The 20,944-nt window shown below is 39.3% G+C and overlaps 1 protein-coding gene across 1 annotated transcript in view; it reads left to right on the top strand.

Moving 5' to 3' along the window:
* The window catches only part of LOC138641943 (sodium channel protein type 5 subunit alpha-like), a 476,947-nt gene that overhangs the window by 160,007 nt on the left and 295,996 nt on the right, over positions 1-20,944 (top strand). The window contains exons 5-6 of the mRNA XM_069729776.1: positions 5,861-5,989; positions 12,660-12,751. Coding sequence (XP_069585877.1) covers positions 5,861-5,989; positions 12,660-12,751 — 221 coding nt within the window. The remainder of the gene's footprint in view (positions 1-5,860; positions 5,990-12,659; positions 12,752-20,944) is intronic.

Genomic DNA, 20,944 nt, shown 5'->3' with positions numbered 1-20,944 from the left:
ATTTAGTAGATACGTTTCTGGCCCATATTGACAGGTGACAATCTATTGTTTCCTATTATCTGAGAAAAGTTTAATTGAAGAGTCGTTCAACGGAAACATTAGCAAGATGTCACTAAAAATGGACCCATCCTTTATCACAAGGTACAAATATGAACATACATGATATATGTGAAAAATATTAGATACCCCTATTATATTCTGCCAGACATGGAGGTTTAGTGCTCCTTTAAATCACTATTTGTGGTCTTATATACCCATCTGTGGAAGTCCTCTTAGTAAAGAGTGGCTGAAAAGCATGCTAGTCATGTGCAATCTATAGCTGTGCCCATGGAAATGAATTGGTTAATAAGTGACCTGATGTCTGTGTCTGGCACATATGCAGCAGGAACTCCGAAAACGAAAATCAATTTTAATTATGTTGTGGAAAAACGACTGGGCTACAAGTTGCAGAGACAAATGCAGATGTGTACTCATAGAGTATTTTAACCAGTCGGGTTAATACACTGATAACCATCAGTTTAGGATGGGGGTATGCAGGGCGCTGGTGACGGCTCACAGCACGGTATATGAACTTTTTTCTATTTTCTGAATGTGAAGAACATAGAAGAATAATTGGTAGAAGGATAGGAGTAGTAGTCCTCCCTGCTGTCCTGTATTAAAGAAATCCAGAGGAATTGGACCATGTGATTTATTTTCAATGCATTTCGAAGTTGGACCAACTTCTTCATTAGCATTTTTAATTTTGTGGTTGTCCTGATGAAGAAGTTGGTCCAACTTCGAAACGCGTTGAGAATAAACCACATGATCCAATTTCTACCTCGTTCTCTGGATTTCTTGAATACAGCACAGAGGTGCAGACTACTACTCCTGTCCTCCTACCAATTGGTCTATATGGTGGGATTTTCTGACCTATGGGTACTACAGCAGCTGTCACACTCTGAGTCCTCAATTGTGGGTTAAAACAACCCCAAAAGGTGAGCAATTTGCATATCTCTATAATATAATATATTATAATATAATCTGATTCTGGCATATTGTGGGATGAATGTAAATATAGTGAGATTGCAAGCATCAGACAAAAGCACCTTGCAGTCTAACGTTATTTCAGCCCACAATATGGCTGTCTCCGCTGTGCCATTTTCCAAAGTACTCTATATGTATTGATTTTCCTCATGGGTTTATTGATAGTACTTTCCTGTCTACATTGTTTCCACTGAATATGACTCTCAGTGATAGACAATGCTCAAAAGTTGAAACTATTTTTAGGATTACAAAGGACATTTCCAATAGTAATCAATCTAAATTAGTCTCACAGTTTTTCTTTATTAAAGAAGTACTAAACACAGAAAATGTACAAAAAAATTATCCCATCATGTTCTCCTTTAATGTTCTCCTTTTCTTTGATCTACTTAGAAATTCAAGAAATTTTCCCTCTGTTGCCGAAGCTCAGCCAAATCCCCATGCTTCTCCTTGCTGTCCTGTGTGGTTATAAGCCAGCAGGCTGCAGCAGAAGCCTCCCTCTCTGCCTTGTTGCAGTAGGACAATATATATTTAAAGAAGTTGTCCACTACTTTTTCATTGATGACCTATCCTTAGGCTAGGTCATCAGTGTCTTATGGGCCAGGTTCCGACACTGGGCTCCCCTGCTGATCAACTTCTATCAGTGTTGGCAGCTGCCAGCTGGAAATACTTGTGGAGCTCCACCGTCTTCTGATAGTGGCAATTGCTGGGTACTGCACATCCACCTCCTATTGATTCGAATGTGCACCTACTATCAGAAGACAGAGCAGCTCTGCAAGTGAGTATTTCCCGCTGGAGGCTACCGCCGCCGATATAACAGCAGATTGGCGGAAGTGGGTTTGTCGGACCCCGGCCGATCAGATGTAGATGACCGATCCTAAGGGTATGTCATCAATGAAAAAGTGGACAACCTAATTAAGTCTTTCCTACATAATAAGCAGACAGGGCTTAGGCCAGCCATCAGTCACAGGCTCACTGTCCCATTATCGTGCATAAAAGGCATTTAAACATTCCTTTCAAGTTTTGTTTTTTCTTCAAGATCTTTCGTGTCCAGTGTCAGGTGCCTTTTTTGTCTGAAAAACGCTGCATAAAAAAATGTATGATTTTGCCATGTTATTTTTGTGGGTTTTTTTTCTCCCATTCATTAGCATGGGTGAAAAATGCTCTCTGAAAAAATTGACATGCTGCAGATCTGAAACTGCTTCAAATCTGCAAGGAAAAAATAAGTAATGTGCAGTCGATTTAAAAAATATTCTTTACTGATGTCAAAAAAACATGACAAAAATGCGATGTTGAACAAAACCTACGAAATGTTTATCAATGGTGCTATTGGGATGGTACTAATCGACACCAATGCCACCTGCTTGGTCATTAGAAAAAACACTCTAAGGGTATGTTTCCACGTTCAGGAAACGCTGCGTGTTTGACGCTGCATAGAGACGCAACGTCAAACACGCAACGTCCAGATGTTACAGCATAGTGGAGGGTATTTTATGAAATCCCGTCTCCACTATGTGTGGTAACACGCATCCGGCGGCCCTGCGATTCCGGACATGCGGCGCGTCTTTTTAGATCGCAGCATATCTGTTTACCTTGCGGCGACGCTGTGCCGCCGCAAGGTATAACTCAGGGCCCTATGTGTGGGGTGTGATGATACCGGATATGTGCAATGAACACATCCGGCATCATCACGTCCCCAGAAGGGGGTGGAGCTTTGGGCGGAGCGATTTTGCCGCTCCGTCCAAACTGCCGGCCATCCTGAACGTGGACACGTACCCTTAGGTTCCAAGACAGCAAATATTGCACCTTATATTGTTCTACCCCCTGTTACATCATTTATATTCACAACTTGTGCATAGTTTACACTGCGGTGTCCATACAGTATTTCCGGCTAGATACTAATGTGAACACAACACTAGCATCCACACAACATTGCTTACAACAATGTCCACAGCATGAAAAAGGGAGTCGTAAAATTCTACCAAATTTCTAGGAGTAATTGTATAGTGCTCCCCTGTAGAAAACACCCACATCTCTTCCATAATCAGGCATTAATTACTCTCTACTTTGCGAATAAAAATGGACATATAGCAAATCAGTGACTGTGCCATTATGATGTATTTTATCAGTGCAGAATGCAGATGTATGTTGGAAATTTTGGACACTTTTTTTGGCATGGGACAGAATAGATGGTGAGCCCCACTGACCACCCTAGACAGAAAACATAAATATTATGGTACTGTTTGCTATAAAAGCAGATGCATAAATGGTTAGGTACTCGTGGACACTGTTTTCTATGTAACCCTGCTAAGAGCTGAGAGGTATGATTCGTGTAAACCATACTGCATAACAAGAAAGCACAATTCACCATGATACATTGAGGTTCCATTTCCCTATGTAGGTTATGCTCATTAATGAATTGATTTGCAGGATGTGGCGCCCATGCTTGATCTAATTATTGCCAGTCCATACGGAGATGCTGGATTGAAGCTTCCATTTATTTGCAGACTCATGTCCTCAACGTCGTCTACTTAACAGACAGACACTATTAATATTGTTCAGCATGTGCATGATTAACTATGCAATAATATCTGCATGGAGTGTCAGTTAATCGAAACTATTTTACCGACAGAATTAAAGCTTGATGTTTATCAGCCCTGATGTGCTCTATATGTCTTACATTTGCTCCTTATAATTAATATATTTTGTATTTATTCATTTATGTTTTTATTAAACACAAATAGATTTCCCAATACACGTATATCCCAGGTACTGAACATCTACAAACATTGCAAGCAGATATTTTATGGGTAGAATTGCCATAAAAATGGAGCTACATTCCCACGATGAGCTTTTGACATTGAAGAATTTTTGCACCTATTATGTAAATTAGTTTTTTTATTGCGTTTTTTACATGCGTTTTTATCGTGTTTTTGATGCTGCATTTTTTTTTGTCTCATTATTGTATGTCATAAGCCATTTTCTTTTTGACGCTCCCTGTTTATTGACGTACCTAGGTGCGGATTACATGCGTTTCTGGTTCCTTTCTGACACAGTAAAAAACACTAAAAATCCAAGTGGATTTTTACCTGTGGATTTTCTGCATCTAATGCAAGTTTATGGGGAAAATCTGAACAGAAAACTAGGTGTACCCGCAAGCAAAATTGATATGCTGCAGATTTGAAACACACACCGCAAGTCGTTTTATGCGGAATGAAAAAGAAACACAATGGGTGTGAGATTTATATAAATCCCATCCACTATGCTGGATCTGGAAGACACCGAGTTTTTGACTCAGATATAATATGTAGCGTCAAAAGCTCCCCAAAATTTCATTGTGTATACGTAGCTTCAATGGAATTGGACAGGATGTGGCTTACGCCAATGGGTCTGTTTAGCTGCAAAATATTTGCGTAATGTAAGCCAACCAAAAAGTGGGATCTACCTAGTTTGGTTTTAAGTTGGTCAAGTTTAAAGCAGCATTAATAAATAAATGTAAAGTCTACTTTTACCCATTAAAAGATTATTCCCAAAGTTACAAGTTATCTACTATCCATGGCATAGAAGATAAATTGTTGAGTTCTGGGGTCCAACAACTGGAACTCGCAGCAGTCTTGAGACCATGGCTCAGGGATGCCGGGAACTGAACTCCGCAAAGCCCTGTGCTGATTTGAGTGGTGGTACGTTTTCTTGTCCTCCAATCTCTTCATTGTCTACGGTGCTGCTGGAAATAGTGGAGCGATGTACTTGACTTTCTCTAGCAATTAAATAGACAATGAACGGAGTAGCGGCCGAGCATTTTGACCTCTGCTCCCTTCAATACAATTCTGGCTGTAGGAAAATCACATCCTCTTTGCTGGCACTTTTACTCTTTTACTGATTTTCTACCCAAATAATCAGAAAGGAAAATCTGCATGTAATCACTTTTGTGAATGTGCCCTAAGACCTTAACAAATAGATTTTGCTGCTCTGCAGAGCAGCTGGTTTGTCAGTTTGGGAAAAAAATTAAAACCATGCTCATCAACTTTCCAGTGTAAAGACCCTTACAAATCCAAATGCCAGATTTGGGATGCCCTTCAAATAAGACAGAAAGGTATAGTGGTATCTGAGTTAAAGAGATTGTCCAGGCTGAAATAAAAAGTCTGCAGTCGCTCATTGTGAATTTGTGACGGCTGACCACCAAATTGTAAGTGAGCAATGTGCACACTGTCATGATTCCGTTATATTCCCTGTGTGGATGGGCAGTCATGTAACTGAATGGACGTGATTTCCTGACTAGACTCGATTCTCTTAGTTTTCTTCTACAGAGAGAGTCTAATCAGTATTGAACTGAAAGCATGCAAATTGCATACATGCAGTCACATGGCCGCCGCCCCGCATGGGAAATTAATGCGAATTACGACACTGTGTACATTGCACACGGTCACAATTTGGCAGTCAGCTGTCACATGGATTTGACTGCAGATTTTTCATTTCAGCCCAGAAAACCTCTTTAAATGTAGTGATACCTTTATTTTTAGCTTTGGTAAGTGGAGTTAAGATTATAATTTTTACGAAATGTTGCCAGAAGGTTAGATAAAGAGGCACAGGGGTGTATAATCCTGTAGAAAGCAAAATTAATGGGTGGGAATACTCTATTCAATCATTTTTTATTACAAGAAGTTCCAACCCAGCTGATACTTTCCAACCCAGCACTCAGTATTACATCACGAGCTATATGATATAAGTCGTCCCACCCGCATCACAGACATATATTTGTGACCATGTTGTTGGGATTTTCCTAAATGCCACACTGGGATTACTGGTAACCAATCTTCCCTTGTACGCTCTTGCACACCAGGTATACTTTCACTGGCATTTATACTTTTGAATCATTGATAAAAATTCTGGCAAGAGGATTCTGTCTAAAAGAATTCACCTTCCTGAGGGACCCATGGAACTGGTTGGACTTCAGTGTTATTGTCATGGCGTGAGTATATTTTGATATTTCATTTTAGATGTGTACACAATGTCGTGATATTTGGCTTTCCTTGTATAAGTGTCTTATCATTTATTATTAGCACTATTTGTGTGCAAATTATTTACTACGAGCACTGAATATTAAGCCTGGGTAATTGTGTGATTCTGCGGTCAGACGGCCATATGTTCTCTCCTACAAGAGAATCAAGCCAATTATGCTAATTACGCCCTGTCAGAGTTTGAGTTGAGTGTCATTTTAGTGTGATCCGATTCTCTTGCATGCAGCACAGGTGACAAGAAGACCTAGATCTTAATTTCTCCATCTTCTCCATTGTTTGAGTCTGCGATAATCAGACTGCACTTGGATGACATCCGAGTACATGATATTTTACAAGCACCCATAGACTTGTATGGGTGCGCATGGAACGATCGGATGCACTCGATTGATTTCTCGTGCTGAATCGGCATGAGAAAAAATCACAGATTTGTACTGCCCCATACTTTAACATTGGGTCAAGTGCTATGCGATACAACATAGTAGAGCACTCGACCTTGTTATACGCTCCCGTGAGCGAACCCTTACACTGTGATCATTTGTGATCATGTTCTACATATACAGTAGATTCTATTCATTCAAGTCCTTCCCAAGTTCTCAAGTTTCCTCTTCAACACAAGACTAACAGTAAATCTAGGCTTAACCTTCCAAAGATAGAAACCAAAATATTAATATTTTAATGTGGAAAACAGCATTTTTGCAATCTGTAACAGGGCTGCCCATGTGCCAGGGTTCAATAGGGGTACTAGTGTCTTGTTATGTGACCGAGCGGCTTCTGGGCGCCTATAGGCACCATGTTAGACATTTATGTTCTTTATTAATATAAAAAAAAACAATGACCATACATCATAAACCCAAAGTTTCAGAGGCCTGTAGGGCAAAACTGTACAACTTTAGCATTAGCGTTACAGCTTCACATCAATAAGTTCCATAAGTAGGAATTACAGAGCTCCTCTAATATAGTAGTTACATACTAGTAGTTATTATACGCTATCATTTTCCATGGTATTATTCAGAGTACTTGCTTGTCATTAAAAAACCTTTTGACACGGCATAGTGAAAAAAGCAGGCACATATGGCATTGTTCACACAAGTGTATTTTTTGTCCTAAGGCTGTCTATGAAAAAAATCAGCACTCGGACTAATATGATTCAAGAGAGCTGTTCAAATTATCATTTTTTTACATGGTCCAAATGTGTTGGTGAAAAAATTGTACCATGTACCGGTACTTGTTTTCTCTGTATTTTGGATGAGGCAAAAAAATAAATTGGATCCCATGTGGATCAACCAAATAAAGTATCCAATTTTTACGGAGACATGGCAATTCTTTAACATAGGAAACTGTTTTGGTCTTGAAAATTTCAATAATTGCCAATGTATAAAAATTGATATTTTACGGATGACAAAACAGATGAAAAATTAGCATTTTTTTCTGTAAGGGAATCGGATGATTTTTTTTAGATGCTGGTGTGAAGCTAGCCGATCAGTGACTTGAGTAAATACCATTACAATGCATCAATTCTTCATGATAGGTTCACCTTTGATCCATTCAAGTATTAAAGGTCCATTAAATTATGATTATTTGGAAACAAAATTATTGACTGCTAAAAATGGACCCTTAGTGCATGTCTGACTTACAAGATTTGATGAGTCAGAAACAGACAATAAGATTATGTTCCAAGCCTGAAGTTACAATAATCAAACATGTAAATTAATGTTAGATTCATCTATTTTCTTCCCTTTAGCCAGAAAATTGAAATAGTTGTGGTTTCTAAATAATAGCATTGTCTCCAATGTAACAAGCAGTGATTGCTCGTAATTTATCGTCATTTTCATACAATTTACACAATGTTTCATTCATCAGTTGAGTGGATCAGGGAATAACAATAGAGTGCAGAAGAAGGGCTAAAATATTTATCGGAGAAAATTATGTTTAGTCCTAACCTATTGTTGGAATCAGTTTAACTGATAATAAACTAATTTAGTTTTTGGATTTTCTGAGCCTTTTAATATTACATTTCTCATCAACAACTTGTGCATCTGCTGTGTGCCGACACCTGGAAACCTAGCACAGACGAACTTAGATTTGTTTCCAATAAGTGTTTATTTATTACATGGAACATAAAATCCACATTTGCTGGAGTGAGGCTAGGGTCACAAGACCATTTTTCTCTCGTCCTAGAAAATTGGTCTGATTATGCTAATCACACACTGATCAGACTCTGATCTGAGTTTAATCTGATCTTCTCGAATGAGGAGAATAATACAAAACAAAATCTCCATCTTCTCCATTCTTTCAGTCTGTGAACATCAGACTGCACTCTGTCATCCGAGTTCGGTCCCATTTTTTTCCATGACCCATAGACATAAATGGGCAAATGCCTTCCGATAATCAGATGCCATTCATTCATGCTGTGATTATTTTCCCAGAACAGCTCTTCTCATCTGAGACATGTGCACGACCTCATAGAGTAACATGGGGACATTTGTCAAAATGTTATAGTCATGTCCATGGGCTCTTATGCCGAATAATCTTTACTTAGAAAGGTGTAGTTAAAGATGTAATAAAAAGTATCTGGGCTCTATATACAGTGGCTTGTAAAAGTATTCACCGCCTTTGTCATTTTTCGTGTTTTGCTACCTTACAACCTGAAATGTCCTTGTTTTTTTGAGTTTGCATCAGTTCATGTAAAAAACATGCCTACACGTGCGAACATTTGGTTTTCTTTTTATTGTGACGCAAACAGGACAAAATCATTGAAAACTTCAGTGTGCATTATTATTCATCCTCCTAAAGTCAGTGTTTTGTAGAGCCTCCTTTTGCTGCAATTACAGCTGCAAGTCGCTTTGGATAAGTCTCTGAGCTTTCCACATTTTGCCACTTAGACTTTTGCCCATTCCTCAAGGCAAAACTGCTCCAGCTCCTTCAAGTTAGATGATTTCCTATGGTGGGGATACCTTTGGTCTCTGTGCTGCCTCTCTGATTCGTGCCCTCCTTGCCCGGGTTGAGAGTTTTGGTGGGCGGCCCTCTCTTGGCCGGTTTTTGTGGTACCATGTTCTTTCCATTTGATGATAATGGATGTGATGGTGCTCTGGGGATCATCAGAGATTGGGATTTTTTTTTTTTATAACCCAACCCTGACTTATGTATGTCTCAACAACTTTGTCCCTGATGTGTTTGGAGATCTCCTTGGTCTTCATGGTGTTTGGTTAGTGGTGCCTCTTTCTTAATGGTGTTGCAGCCTCTGTAGCCTTTCAGAAAAGGTAAAGTGTATATGCTGGCAGACATGTGGCACTTAGAATGCACACAGGTGAACGTTCTGTCACTAAGCATGGGACTTATGAAAGTAATTACTTGCACCAGAAAATTTTAGGGGCTTCATCGCTAAAGAAGTGAATACATATGCACCTGCCAATTTTTAGTTATTTGATCCATACATTTAAGTTATGCCTGTATATTTTTTTTACTTCACCAACTTAGACTATTTAGTGCTGATGCATCACACACAAATCGGATTACAAAAATTTTTCAACCCAGGTTGTAATGTAACAAAATAGGTAAAAAGCCTAGAGAGAGGAATATTTTCGCAGTCCACTATATAAAAAAATGAAAAAAAGACAAAAGTTCAAACCCCCCTTTTGCCCCATTAAAAATAAAGCAATAATAAAAAAAAAAACATGTATTTGGTATCGCTGCATTCGGAAATGTCCAATCTATCAAAATATAAAGTAAATTAATCCGATCAGTAAACGGCCTAACAAGAAACAAAAATCAAAACCTCAGAATTATGTTTTTTTGGTCGCCGCAACACTGCAATAACATTTATTGACAGACGATCAAAACATTGTATCTACCCCAAAATGGTATCATTAAAATATCAACTCAAGATGCAAAAAATAAGCCATCAACCAGGTCAGTTTTACTATGCAGTGAACATACAATACAAAACCCCCCAAAGCAATTGTGGAGTTGCACTTTTTTTTTTGCAATTTCACCGCACTTGAATTTTTTTTTCCATTTTCCAATACACTAAATGGAAAAAATGTCATTCAAAAGTACAATTCGTCCTGCAAAAAACAAGCTCTCATACGGTCATATTGGTGTAAAAATAAAAAAGTTATGACTTTTAGAAGTAGGGGAGGACAAAACGAAAATGAAATATTGAAAATCGCATGGAGGTGAAGAGATTAAGTAGTGTTATGCCAGACAATTGATGTAAACCGCTTAATGGTTCGATTCCATAGACCAGAAAGAAAATTGAAATAATATATTTATTTTGAACATTTTCCTGCCTTATTAAGGGGGAATATTTTTAGATTAGAAAAAAGGTTTTTTTTTTCTCCCAGAAACAGTGCCATTCATGTTCATTAGCGATGTCTGGTTGTGTAACTCATCTTGATTCACTGTGATCGGTCAGAATCACGATACGGCCGGGATCACACACAGCGAGGTACGGCCGAGTCTCGCAGGTGAAAACCCAGCTCTGGCACCGGCACTCCAGAGCGGAGCGTGCGGCCGCACAGCAATACATGGAGCCGCACGCTACGCTCCGGAGTGCCGGTGCCAGAGCTTGGTTTTAACCTGCGAGACTCGGCCGTATCTCACTGTAGTGTGACTCCGGCCTACCACTCACAGTGGCTCTATTGCTGCTATATTACTAGTATATTAATGGCACCTGCTTTCCAGGAATTTATATAAAATATTCCGACCCTGTATAAAGAATTAATAAACATAGTTTCATACATGCGGTAACTTCTCATTGATGCCCCAGGGGCTTGTGATATATAAAAGAAACTCCTAGGCAAATTGTGAAAACAGTAACTTCCCAGAATCAACCTTCAGCAGACAAGGAAATGAGAGTCACTAATAGAAGCTCTTAGAAGATAATGAAAAGAACAAGAAATAAGAAACGTTCTCAACAAATAGCATTACACTCTAGCAAGGGACGTGGTAATGATATGTGGCACTGAGAACCTTTTCAGAGGGTCTTATATCTCTCTTTCTCATAAAGCAATTGCAAAATGCAGGGTATTCAGCAAGCAGACACTTTTAACAAGACCGTGTTATGAGCCAGGCTATGTAAGTGGAAAAAATGGCCTGGCCATGCAGAATTTTTCTTTAAGGCCTTTTCAAATTTGTCTACTCTATGTATGTTAATATGTAATCTTATAAGGAATAAGAAATGGTTAAAAACATTTTGACTTGTTCTTTCTTTGTGATAAGGCTTCACTTAAAGGGAATCTGTTACCGGTTTTTTGCTACCTCATCTGAGAGCAGCATAATGTAGGAAAAGAGACCCTGATTCCAACGATGTATCACTTAGGTTACTGGGTGCAGCAGTTGTGACACAATCAGAGTTTTTAGATGTAGAATGTGGCAGAGCTCAGAAAGCTGCTCCCACCCACACCACAGCTTTCTGTGCACATTGACAGTGAGCTGCTCATCACAGAAGGGGGTGTGGTCAGACCACTTGACAGGAGGCAGCTAGTCTGGGCAGAGATAATCTGCTGGTGATAAAATATTCATTTTATGGAAACAACAGCACAGGGCCTAATATGTGGCACATTGCTGAAATCTGTGTCTCAGCCCCTACGTCATGCTGTGCTTAGATTACATAGCAAAAAACCTTCTGACAGATTCCCTCTAAAGGGGTTATCTGCTTTATCTTTATGTTAACCAAAGTGTGTTGGTGACATTATTTTCTGGCACTTACTGATCTATAAGTATTTCAGGTTCTCCTCCTTTGGTGGTGCTGCCTGTCGGAGACGGCACAGTTCTGCTGTTCTCAGCATGGCTGTTGATGAATGAGAATGTGACTAGACTTGTCCATTGGCCTCCTCCAATTGATAAAGAAGGAAGGCTGTACTAATAAGCATGCAGTATTTTACAAAAGACAGGAACTTGTAATACTTACCGCATACACTAGTAAGTGCCATAAAATCATGTCAACAACAGATTTGTTAAAATAGATAGAGGAAAAGTGGACAATCCCATTTAATATCTGCAAAATAGCTACTGTAAATTGTAAATCATATTTGGTAGACAGGATAGTCACCATTGGCATATATGAAGGACACACATTAGCTGCCGCCTTGTAGGCGCGTGGTCTTGTCCTTTACATGGTCATGGAACTGCTTGTTGGCTATTAATTTATTTCCGAGTCGGCATCGTATTTTTGGCATCCTACTTATTCATCGATGTCAAACACTAGACCTCATTCACCTGCTGAAATAATTTACCATTGTTTCCCATGAGTACCCATACTGGTCCATACAATCTGTTAATTCCATCCTGCTCCTTTTTTCCCTTGGCTGGGTAACATTGGTATCTTGTCTCAGCGTTCATGCAGTAGCTTCCACCATTCCTTGATTCCAAATAACTATGGTTTGATTCTACAGGTATGTAACAGAGTTTGTAAACCTAGGCAATGTTTCAGCTCTACGAACTTTCAGAGTGCTGAGAGCTCTGAAAACTATATCAGTAATCCCAGGTAAGATGGCCGCACCTCTCTAGTTCTCAGCTACTACTGCAAGTGCTTCAGTCTGTGCCCCGTTTGCCCTCTTTTACTGTCGTTTGTTGGATGGAGTTTTGCTATCGTTTGTGTGTGACTTTCCCTTATTACAGATATGCCACTGAGTTTGTGGACCTGGGCAATGTGTCAGCTTTAAGGACATTCAGAGTACTTCGAGCTTTGAAAACAATCTCGGTCATTCCAGGTGAGGATTGGGTTAAACACTAAGGCTGCTTGTGTAAGCCCACATGCCATTCCCATTAACCAAACTGATGTCTCACTGACAGTGGTTGACATTAAAATTTCTCGGGAATGGTTGTATGTCGAGAATGTGACTTGTCGGCAGAATGAATATTTTAGATATTTACATATTGATGAATGCTGCTGAAAATCCAGTGTACAATAATTTAGAGAAATACTAACTTTAGGTGCATATGTCATGGAACCATCAGTGTTGATCATCAGGTTGCTCATATTATCCTCAGCATTGAGACTATGGGATTTCGTATAGCATTCGGAAAATCAGAGTTAAACATAGAAACTAGCAATAAAGTCCACGCTATACTGCTAAATTCCTTCACCTTAGAATTCTTACATCAATTAATTAATTAGTACTGCTTCTTAAAGTTTATTTACCTGGAGATCCTGTCTCCCTGAAGAGATTGACGTCCACTTTTTTACTTTAAAAATTGGTGCATTTTTCTCTGAAAATAAATAAAATAAACCTATACTCACCTACTGAAGCACCTCCATTCCTCAGTACTGCTGCCTGCATCCTTTGCTTGCTTTCCTTTCTGCTGGTGGGGCTTGTCAAATGACATTTGCAGCCAACAAGCAACCATTGATTGACTGCAGTAGTCAGATGCCATACAAGCCATAAGAAAGAGCAAGGAGGCTCATGTGCCTCATGACCATTGCAACTGTAGGTTCTGTAATTTTCTTGAGAGCAAAAAAGTTTTTTATCCAATAGAATAATGGTCAATGAGGCCATGTTTGTGCCTGTCATGTGAGCGAGTTCCTAGCGCAAATGTGAACCAGCTATTTGAGATCTGACAACCAGCAAAATTCTGACTGCCTCTCGGTACTACGGCTATGAGAGAGGAAGATTTACTTCTTAAGGAGGACATTTCACCAGATTTATCATATTGGACTGGGCCCAGGATGGAATAGTGGCTGCACAGCAAATTTTGCCTCTCCAGATATTAGCAAAGTTTTTTGTCCCTAATGAGTTAATTTTCATTATGTCCAGGTAGGTGTTATCAGATATTTTTCACTGGGTGTGCATAGTTCTTCCCCCTGCACGGCGCTGACCCATTATAACAGGGAACAACACTCAGAGGAAAGAAGTACATGTCCCCGCTATAGCAGGTTTCTCAGAGTGTGAGATGTAATGATACAGCTCTGATCTATTTATGTAACGTACAAGTCAGTGTGGATGGAAAGGTGGCACAGCTGAGTTTAGCTGTGTCATAATGCAAAACCTTCTATCAGCTCTCCTCTTTGCATAGCACTGTGACCTCTGACTCTCTCACCACATTGCCTGGGTGGAGATGATGTGTCAGTAATCGCATTTATTTCTGCTGTGGTCAGGCAACTTATACTCGATCTGCAATGACATCAGGGCTGTCATTACATCTCACACAGGAGTAACCTGCCTGTTCTGGACTGTTGCTGTGTGAGATGTAATGACACCCTACTCTGCTCTCAGTGCACAGCAATTACATGTTATGCACAAGAGACATAGATGTGATTTCTGATAGACCTCATATAGGCTATGAAAGATGGAGATCTGATAGAAGGGCTTGTAGTTTGATAAAGCTAGATTCAGCAGCACTACCACTCTCCCCCACACTGACTCATGCAGGAGGAAAGGTCAGAAGATCAGAGTGGTATTATTACATCTCATATGCTGAGAAACCTGCTCTAAGCTGTGGTGGGGGCGTGTTCTTTTTTTTCTTTTGAGTATTACTGACTGCTTATGATTGGTCACTTACATACAAGGGGAAGAAGTACACACCCCCAGTGAAAGTGGTCTTATAGTACCCACTTGTAGGGGCCAAATACCTTGCTAATATCTTCGCAACAGAGAGGCAAAAAAAAAGCATAAATATTTTATTTTGCTCTCCAGCCACTATTACATCCTGTGTCCAGTTCAACATGGAAAATTTCGTGATAGTTCCTATTTAAAGGATGTATTCCCTCACAAATGAAGGAAGAAGGTGAATTGTCATTTCTTATTAACAACATTAGTAAAATCTTTTTTTTACTTTGCCGTGTCACTGTTTCTCAGTGAGTCTGTTACCAAAATGAGGATATCCTTCCTAATAATTGACTGTGAAAAAGGAAAGCCCATCTGTAATTTCATACAGCTTTAAACAAGGACGGCCCTGTATTGAATACAAATCAGATATAGGGTAGGTCTGAAGGAGCCGCAGAGTTTTCTCTACTATTATCCTTCATTTGACAGCAAAATTGATTTTAGATGCTATTGCAACTCCTGCAGAAGGAATGTTTTGACACATGAGAAAAAAACCTTCTGTGCCTGTGTATTTATAGGATTTATCCTATAGACTGTAACTACTTTCACCTAATAATCAGTATTCTAAGTAATGTTATAATTAGATGTTCTAAAGTTTAGAAAAAAAATATTCTGGATCTGCAGCACTGGCAGCTTTGCTGGACACTTTACAGGAATACAGAATGACATCCTGAAGACAAGTCTCATTCAGCCTTAGTGCTTAGCATTTCTGACCTGCATGGAAAGGTGATAGGTCTGCATGAAAAAAATCTATAGGTAAACATCCTTTCTGAGACGTTGGCAATCGTGTATCACAAATATACGGTGACTTACGCGGCATATCTATTGCTTCTATGAAGATTGCACAGTTATTTTGATGCTTTAAAGCGGATTTCCTTATCATATCATGCTGAGGTGACATTTATTATTAGACAGTGCTCACGTTATAGGCCCTACTTCATAAATTCCTTAAAGGGGTTTTCCACAGGCTCGCTGGCTCTCTGACATTGCTCAGGTCTGTGCTTTGACTCTTCAGGTGATGTCACGACTATAGCCCATGTCACCGGTGCAGCCAGAGGTCTGCTCAAAGTGCTCAGTGTTTGTCTGCAGTGGTGATATGCGCTATAGTTGTGATGTTGCCATTGCAGTCCAAAATACTGAGATCGAAGTTGCAGGCGAGAGCAGGAGCTGGCCCAGGGGATGGTGAGCACTATTTGTATTCAATCATTCAAGGATTATTTTCTTGAAAGTTGAAAACACATTTGAGGTAAATTACCTTTGAAATGCTGAAATTTCCCATCAAAGTCCTCAGTATATACATACCAAAATGTGTTGCCGACATTAACACTGCTCAATCTAACGGTCACATTCTGATTTATTAACACTTGACTACATATCAGTTGCAACACCATTGGATTGTAAGCTATAAATTAAAATGCAAAAATTGTGCAGGTATTTCTGGACAGTTGGCAGCCTCTTCTCAATGCTTAATAGCACCCTTCCAACCTCCTTTCTCATCATCTTTAAATGGGTTGACCAGCTTAAGGCTACTGGTCTACAGTCATTATGTGTGACTGCAGACTAGAGTATCCTCGAGCATTCTCGAATTCCAGGAGAAGTGGTCATGTGACTGCGAGTATGCAATTTGCATACATGTGTGTTATGATCCGGTGACCTTGGAGCTGCATGAGAACTTTCACTGGAGAAAGTGGCCACTATACTGACCGCAAACCTGAACTTAACACCGCAACTAGAAGTAGCTGCGGAGTGTACCTAACAATCCTAGACACCTCGTCACAGCCGGAGGACTAAATACCCCTAAAGATGGAAATCGGAATACTATCTTGCCTCAGAGAAAATCCCCAAAAGATAGACAGCCCCCCACAAATATTGGCGGTGAGTCGGAGAGGAAAAAACATACACAGGCAGAAAAAACAGGATTTAGCACAGGAGGCCACTCTAGCTAGATAGGACAGGATAGGACAGAGTTCTGTGCGGTCAGTATTAAAACCCTTCAAAAAATGCACAGCAGAATATACAAAAAACTTCCTACATCTAACTAAAGATGTAGGAGCGTATATCTGCAACTCCAGTGAATCCTACAAACAGAGCAGGAATAAACTGAAACAAGCACACAGCAGTGTGCCACAGATACAAAAATAAAACACTTATCTTTGCTGAATTTGGCAGCAAGCAGGAGAAGCCAGAAAGAGATCCAACACTTCACAAGAAACATTGACAACTGACAAGGGCTAAAGGATCCTGCACACCTAAATATCCCAGTCAGAATTGTAATTATCCGATACACCTGCCCAGGACTGAGAGTCAGAGACAACTGCATTCCCACCAACAACCACTGGAGGGAACCCAAGAGCAGAATTCACAACACATGTGGTCACGTGCCAACTAGATGTGCACATTGTCACTCATTGGAAGTGTATTGAGCAAGGCTAGACACGTCTAATCAGAATGTGGCCGGAAGTATACAAATTGCATCCTTGAGGTTATGAGCCCACCGCTCCTGGCGTCAACACCAGAGAATCCTCACAGGATCCATAGGTCTGCAGACACATGGAATGACAGCAGATATGTGCCCCAATGCTGGACAGCCCCTTTAATGGCAGCACGGTGGCTCAGTGGATAGCACTGTAGCCTTGCAGCGCTGGAGTCCTGGGTTCTAATCCCACCTTGGACATCATCTGCAAGGAGTTTGTATGTTCTCCCTGTGTTTGCGTGGGTTTCCTCCGGGTTCTCTGGTTTCCTCCCACATTCCAAAGACATACTGATAGGGAATTTAGATTGTGAGCCACATCAGGGACAGTGATGATAATGTGTGCATAAAGAAAATTGAACCTGTCTACCTATTTCCAAAAATTAATCAAGTTTATTGTAGCTTATAAAATTTTTTATAACTGTCCTGGTCCTGTCCTGGCGAACACCAGATTTATAAAATAGAAGTGAAAACTTGGCAACTCCAGGCCAAGGAGTACATTTCTGTTTTTTTACCAAATAATGAAGATTACATATGTACTAAAGCATTGATCATGCATTTTCTTTCATCACACAACACATATCAGTGTTCTCTTTAATTCCAGACAATAAGTACTATATAAAAATAAGTTCTGGTTTTAATATGACCTAATATTTTATTGTAGTCTAACAATAAGTGCAGTTGCAAATTTTTGCCCTGCAGTAATATACATTACCAACGCCTCTGAAGGATGATCTAAATAAAACTTAACCAAATCATCATTATGAGAATGCTTTGTGATAGAGAGTGGTTTGGGCTTCTTTCTCTGCTTGGTGTTGCATGCTTAATGCTTGTAAGTGTATTCAATTTTGTATCTTTATTTCTGATTTTACTTACAAATTTTGGTTTGTCCTAATCCAGGTGTCTGAATATGTTTTCTTTTCTAAAAAGCTGACCGTTTTGATGATGAACTAAATATAGAATTAAATATTGACTCAAATGTGTTTGATCAAACGAGAGACAATTCCAGAGAAGAAAAAAAATATTAGATTCTTATCTATTATCAGACTATAACTGGCCATACATATTAGATGGCACTCATCTGAAAGATGATTTCGGAGGATTGTTGTATTGACAGCTATGTCGGCTGACTCTCCCATTCATAGGCGCGCTAGTTCAGCCGAACACTACTGTGATCTCTATGAGGAAGCCACCGATTGAGACGTTGGCCAGTGGTTTCTCTCCTTGAGAACAATGCAATTGGCAGTCTAAAATCAGACATGTACAGTCAACATCTCTCCTGGTCGTCAGCCGGTGATTCTGTACACATTAGACCATTGGCCAAACCTGTTGATATCGAGTCTGCCGACATTAGTCTAATGTGTATGAGGGCCTTAGGTCATTCTACATCACAATGAGTAGAAATACCTATCTACATTGATGAATTCCAAAAGAGGCAAACCATGCTGACTCGTATTATGTTTTCGATTTTGATCAAGGCAATATACCGATATAGAAGAGACACTTTCCAGCTTTAAATTATATACATATTTAAATTGCTTCTATATCTTTACTAAATTATAGATTAATATACAAGGAGAAAAGCTATGTAATAATGTATGCCATTTTTGATGCCAGTGGAACTAATTCTAAATTTAGTTTGCAAAGCTTCTAAAATGGAAACCTGCTTGGAGACATTATGAATCATTGAGCTCCGTCAGAATCCATTAGGATCCGTTAAAAAAATGGATCAAAATGGAAAAGCCATATCGATCATAGCTAACATAGCCATTAATTTCTTTTGCTTTGTAGGCCCCATATTAAATTGTCAGTGGATCCTCATACTGACAGATATTTGGATATGGATATATTTAGACTAACAATAAAGATGTTAATAGACTTAAATAGAGGCCAAAAACTCCATAATGTAATCCAGCTCTGCTAGTACTGGCATTCCCAACTACGTTTTATTGTCATCGCCTTGCATTTTGTGTTTTGACACATGATGGTGGGGATTCATTATTAGACGCAGCAATGGATCTAGTACCAGTGGAGTGGATACATTGTTGAAGGTATTACAACTTTTTTTTATTTTTTGAGACAACTCTATTTTACAAGTTCGAAAACAATTCTAAAAATCACCATTAACAACAGTAAATCAGTATTAACGTATTTGTGTCCTCATTAATTGTTATCATCATTGTCCTTAGCATTTCTGGTTTGGGTTGCGAGAACTTCCAGAAAATGGTTGTTAGCTTTCCTATGACCAATTTGAAAGTAATGTAAATTGAAAAATGAGCTTAAGTCTGCATAATCTTAAAGTAAAAAATAAAAGAAATGTGAATGTGGTCTGTAGGCCAAAGAGGTGTCAACTTTAGATGGCTTGATTATCATCATGTACGCTACACTGCCAAAGGTATGTGGACACTGCTTTTAATTCCTAGGTTTAGTCACACTCATTGTTTAAAGGTGCACAAATTGTACGGCCTTGAATAACATTTTTCCGAATAGGTAGCCTTTCAGATTTACTACTTAATAATGTCTCTATGGTCAGCTCAACAATTATATAGAAACGTTTCAGGCCAATATCTACGGTACATAGTGAGCTACAAAATATCCTGGAATAGACCACCAAGTGCCGAAATGCTCAAGACATAAACCTTGTCTGTCCTCAGTTGGAAAGTTGGAACCCTAACTATAGCATCAGCACTGTGCTGTCCTTTGGGAAAATCGTAGTTTGGGTTTCAACTGTTAAGCAACTATACCGAAGGAAAGATCAATATGTACAACACAAGTGTAATTGGAGATATCTAAAACATGCCACCATTGGACCCCGAAGCAATGGAAATGCATTCTATTATTGGATGAATTACACTCCAACATTGGCAGCCAGGAATCTGTATTTGGCGACTGCCGGAACATTCTTCCTATCCAATTGCTTATGCAACTGTACAGTCTGAGACAGAAAGATAATCACCTGAGCTGTGATTTTATTGGATTGAGTTTTTTAGTTACAGTAAAGAGACATATAAAAGAGTTTCTCCCTCTCTCCTAAATGCATTTATCTCCTATCTACATCATAATTGAATGACCACTGGCGGTCCAACTACGGGTGCTCTCGTGGACCGTGGGTGTCCCCTGTGTGAATGGAACAGTTATGCATATAGTTGGCCACTGCTCCATTTGTGTGACACTGACAATAATAACCGCTCTACCAGTCTTATAAAAGTTAATTAAGTGGTCATCATTCATGTGTACGACCGCTCAATTTGTGTCTTTGTAGTCTTTGGTCTCTGGATCGGTGGGAGTCCCAGTAGTCCAACCCTGAGCGATCATACACTTATCACCTATCCTGTGGAAAAGTATAAAATGTATTAGTGGGAATACATCTTTAAAAGGGTTTTCGTATACTAACATATTGAAGCTTGTAACAGTTGATCAGTGTGGGTGCTGGGTATCAGACATCTGCTGATCTTATAGTGATTACTTATCATAGTATTGGCCATCAGTGTAATAGTAGTCGAAAACCTCCTTAATGTTACAGCGTTTAATACCTAATTACCGTAATATTTTTTCTGCCGTGTACCAACCTCACCTCCATCAGCGCTATTGTACATCTCTACGTGTGCAATGATTTGACCATTAATATTCTCATGAACAAAGTGCCATGATCCATAAATCTTAAACAATATCTTCACTTTTGGAGTGAGATGTTTCAGTGTACACATACCTTTGCCATGCGGTATAATAGTTAATCGGAAGCAAGTAAAGTTTTTCAACCACTAAAACCTACTTGCCATCTTGAATCAGAAAGCTTGACTTTGCTTTAGCCTCTTAAACTTATAAATAAACCAAATAATTCTACTATGGACCTGTTTTGTAAGGAATGCCATAGCCCTACTAGTCGAGAG

This window comes from Ranitomeya imitator, chromosome 6 (genome assembly GCF_032444005.1).
Source record: "Ranitomeya imitator isolate aRanImi1 chromosome 6, aRanImi1.pri, whole genome shotgun sequence".
Lineage (NCBI taxonomy): Eukaryota > Metazoa > Chordata > Amphibia > Anura > Dendrobatidae > Ranitomeya > Ranitomeya imitator.
Note: the sequence above shows the minus strand (reverse complement) of the source record. Positions and strands in the feature narration are given on the sequence as shown.